Source organism: Anneissia japonica, unplaced genomic scaffold, assembly GCF_011630105.1.
Source record: "Anneissia japonica isolate Jap-2015-1 unplaced genomic scaffold, ASM1163010v1 scaffold1302_len1884557_cov193, whole genome shotgun sequence".
Lineage (NCBI taxonomy): Eukaryota > Metazoa > Echinodermata > Crinoidea > Comatulida > Comatulidae > Anneissia > Anneissia japonica.
Genome location: NW_022736804.1, coordinates 1157765 through 1161672, shown reverse-complemented (window position 1 = coordinate 1161672; position 3908 = coordinate 1157765). Strand labels below are relative to the sequence as shown.

At 34.0% G+C, this 3908-nt stretch overlaps 2 protein-coding genes across 5 annotated transcripts in view; both read left to right on the top strand.

The window, feature by feature from the left end:
- Nucleotides 1-2468, top strand: part of LOC117116914 — a 9585-nt gene extending 7117 nt beyond the window's left edge. The window contains exons 6-7 of the mRNA XM_033261051.1: nt 394-483; nt 912-2468. Of these exons, the coding sequence (XP_033116942.1) occupies nt 394-483; nt 912-1084 (263 nt within the window). The 3' untranslated portion in view covers nt 1085-2468. The remainder of the gene's footprint in view (nt 1-393; nt 484-911) is intronic.
- Nucleotides 2469-3396: 928 nt separating this feature from the next.
- Nucleotides 3397-3908, top strand: part of LOC117116913 — a 26714-nt gene continuing 26202 nt past the window's right edge. For all 4 annotated transcript variants that reach the window (XM_033261049.1, XM_033261047.1, XM_033261050.1 and 1 more), the window contains exon 1: nt 3397-3618. In XM_033261049.1, the coding sequence (XP_033116940.1) occupies nt 3552-3618 (67 nt within the window). In that variant the 5' untranslated portion in view covers nt 3397-3551. The remainder of the gene's footprint in view (nt 3619-3908) is intronic.

The window sequence follows — 3908 nt, the reverse complement described above, 5'->3', positions numbered from 1 at the left end:
TATATATTGAATAAATTCTCATAATAAAGCATCTCTTCTGAGACCTCGTCTTGTCGTTTAATATGCTTAAGAAGAGGGCGTGTCACATTGATCACCGTTTAACATGTGTGGGTCAAATAATTACTAGTGTTGTATTGGCATACCCTAGAGTGCGAAATGAATTATTTCCAATCGGATTCGATCTTCCAATAAAAGCCTCAATGGGCCAGTTGGTTAAGGCGTCTGCATGGACAGCAGAAGGATGCGGGTTCAAACCTTGGCTGGGGGATATTTTTCTTTTGCACTCATTATTATTGTTATTATTAACACCATTGTAATCAATGAGGATGATTTTTATATTCTTCATGTCTGTCATCAACACAATAATACCGGTAGCTCTGCCTTCATTTATAGGAGTAGTGACTACTGATATTGGAGTCGTTAGTGAAATGAATGAAAGACCAACAAAGAATGTTTTCGAGACAGATGACCATATGATTCCAGGCAAGTTTGATTTATAGCAGCCTTATCATAACTAAATATTTTTAAAATAGATTACAAAAGTCTTCTTTAAAAGACAATCATAACAATAACCCATCACAACAATTGTTATTATTCTCATCTTAATTACCTCAATTTCCATCACCATCAATCGTCATCTCAGAACAATAATTTAATTATAACGAGCCAAATTTAAATAAAGTATAAATTAATGTCTGTAATTCGTATTCCTTGGTAATCATAATCATTATGCCGATCTTTGTCTTCGTCATTATCATCTTCGCTATCATCATATTATCACCACCACTATACCCACCATCATGACTAGATCAGAATCACAATCATCACAACAACAATCATGAAGCTCCTCTTCTTTTTCCTCGTCCCCATCATTCTATAATCAATCATAAAAAAATTCATTATCATTTTAGGTATTCGTTGGACTACAAGTATCATTTTTTTGATAGTATTTACTGTCGCTGGCGTGAGCACGTTTGTGATTGGCTGTTTGTGTGTTTTACATGGCTTACTAATACAGCCCAAGGAAAGACTTAAAGTCTTGCCAGAAGAAGCTGTAAGAAGAGATATGAAAGAAAAGAATTAACGCAACGGCAGAGGTGATGATGCAAGTTACGCCTAGACACAATTCACAAAGAAATTAGAGGACTTACCCTATGTAATATGAATGAATATCTTCAACCTATGAATTCTAACGTTACCACCAGTCCAGTACCGGTAAATGCAAACATATAGCAACCAAAAAAGGCTTATCGTTACTCACTCTACCCAAAGACAATTCCTGCATGGAAGCAGTTTGACCGGGCTAGAACTGCTCCAAATATTACCAATTTTAAAGATATATTGAACACCATCGATATTTAATGTAATCAAAGCACATTTCGCTATCAATTAATAATTTTACACGCGACCCTGACCAACGTACGCGATAACCAGTATAACAGATACAGATACAAATACGAACTGCGTAATGACATTTATTTTAAGTTTAAACTTATTGTAAATATGCAAGTAAAATACATTGAGTGAAATTGTTTGGCATGAGATGATCAAGAAAGATTTATGGCCCTTCCATTGGGCAGCTGAAGTACAGTAAGCTAACTAAACCACCAAAATAATGCTGAGGCGCGCGGATGCAGTGGGGGCGGGGAGGGTGCAGACGGTGTGATCGCACCAACCTAAATTGTATTAAGAAATTGTATGTAATTGTTGATAATATGAATTACCGGTAAGATTTGGTATGAGAGTGCAATTTCCCGGCACCTAGCGGTTCCTTTTTTTTCTCAAGATTTTGCAACCTCAGCCCCAACCATTGTTGGGGCTGAGGTGGTGACTCTCACGCACTACCTACCGCCAACTCCTGCATACGCCCCAGAATAATGTACCCAAGATGCAACGAGATCAAATTAAAAATAAAATCGATATAAAATGCGGTGAAGCGCAATGCACAATGCCACGAAAGGTTGTAATTTCGGCGTTTCTTTAAGTCCTCCCTTCTGTCCTAGGTAAAATCAATCGTTGGTTTGTCCCACCTACATGAATACAGTAATATAGACGACTCTACTTCAAACTCGTTGGACTCTTTTAGTATGTTCCTAAACGTTACAAGAACAATCTAAGTAGGGTAAAATAATATTAAATGAAGATATCAATATATTCTCCGCCGGATAGAATACATTTTTAATGAGTCTAACACTGTTTAGTTATATAGGTTTGGCTAAGGGCTGTGGGAGCGTCGAATAAAATTGTCTCACCTACATGAATACGGTAATATAGACGACGCTACACTGCAAGAACACTAAGTAGGGTAAAATAATATTAAATGAAGATATCAATATATCCATAATGAACCAATACTGATAGATCTCGTACTTTGTTCGGTTCTATTTAGTATAATACCAAGTTAATAAAAGTTTTATTTGTATTATTCCTATCGTTATTATAAGAAAAATGTAAACATAATATTCTTGTAGCGCATTATAAATATAATTTTATAAGTATAATTTTGTTTTTATTGTTAAAAAAAGAAAATGAAATAGAATAGCACTTGAAACTTGAAACTTGTTATTCTTATTATAGCACTACGGCACTATTATCATTATTATTATTGTTTATGATCAGAATATTAATACTGCCTTCTGGCTGTAAGTGGCAGAATGACGTCTTCCTAAGCGGCAATACAAAAGCCCGTTACCAGACAACGTCTTTTATAAAGTATTTCAATCACCCATTTTACAAGCATTTAGATTATCAAAAAACAGAGACTACTTTACATGCTTTTCACAACCAAACCCATCCTTTATAATTGACGATTAATCTGATGTTTGTACTACAATCCACAATCGTAAAATTTTAAACTGAAAATATTGCGATAATGATATATTAAAGGAGATACGTGCGGTGAGCTAGCACAGACGTTCCGTTGATCGCATCACAGGCAGTTTACTTGGAATTGTAACATTGCCTAAAGGTAAATTAGCAGACTTTTAGATACGTTTTGCCGATTACGCTAAATTCTGCATTTGAGGAACATATTGTAAGTAAAATTTTACCGCTGTTATTAATTTAAGCATTAAGTTACCTTATTTTTTCCAACACTAACAAAAACTAGCATCATTATTTCTACATTTCATCTTTTTCCTTTTTTTTTTCCGTATTAATAATTATATTCAATTTCATCTTTTTGTTCTTTCTCTTCTTCGTTTCTTCTTCTTCTTCTTCTTCTTCCTCTGCTTCTTCTTTTTTAGTTGTTGTTCTTGTTTTTATTTCTTATTCTGCTAGATAATTCTTTTCAATGTGATTACGTTATCTGTCTTTTCATCTGTCTTTTCATCTTTGGATTTTCTTCTTAGTGCATAGCCAAAATACATAGTTTTCTTGTTTTGATTGCTTGTTTTTATAGCCAATGAATACCAAAAAACATAAACAAACTAACAATATTTGTGTAAAGAGGGGAAAATACTGAAGTAGGCCTGTCGTGTATTGCTTTTCTGATGATTATCTAAATGCCTCCTATATTTTTCGCTTAGATATGTTTCACGTATTCAAATATCATGCTGTTGCTGAGGATCTCCGTCTTGGTCGTTCTTTGTTTGAGTTACACCACCATCGATGCAAACGGTAGGACCTTTTTTAGAACTAACACGTTTACATTAGGCCTAAATAAATCGAATATAATATAACAATATCAGTATTTAGTAGAATATGTGCTTGCACTGGTAATTACTTATGAAAACCGAATTGTGGGCAATTTTATCGGGGACAAATGGGACGAACATTTCTTTTGATACAATTAATATATTATGCCTATCAATACATTTATAAAATATAATTAAACCAAATTTACGAAAAAGCTGTTAAAAAGTCCTTAAAATTTGGCCTTAAAATCATAATTGTAATAAAATCCAGGC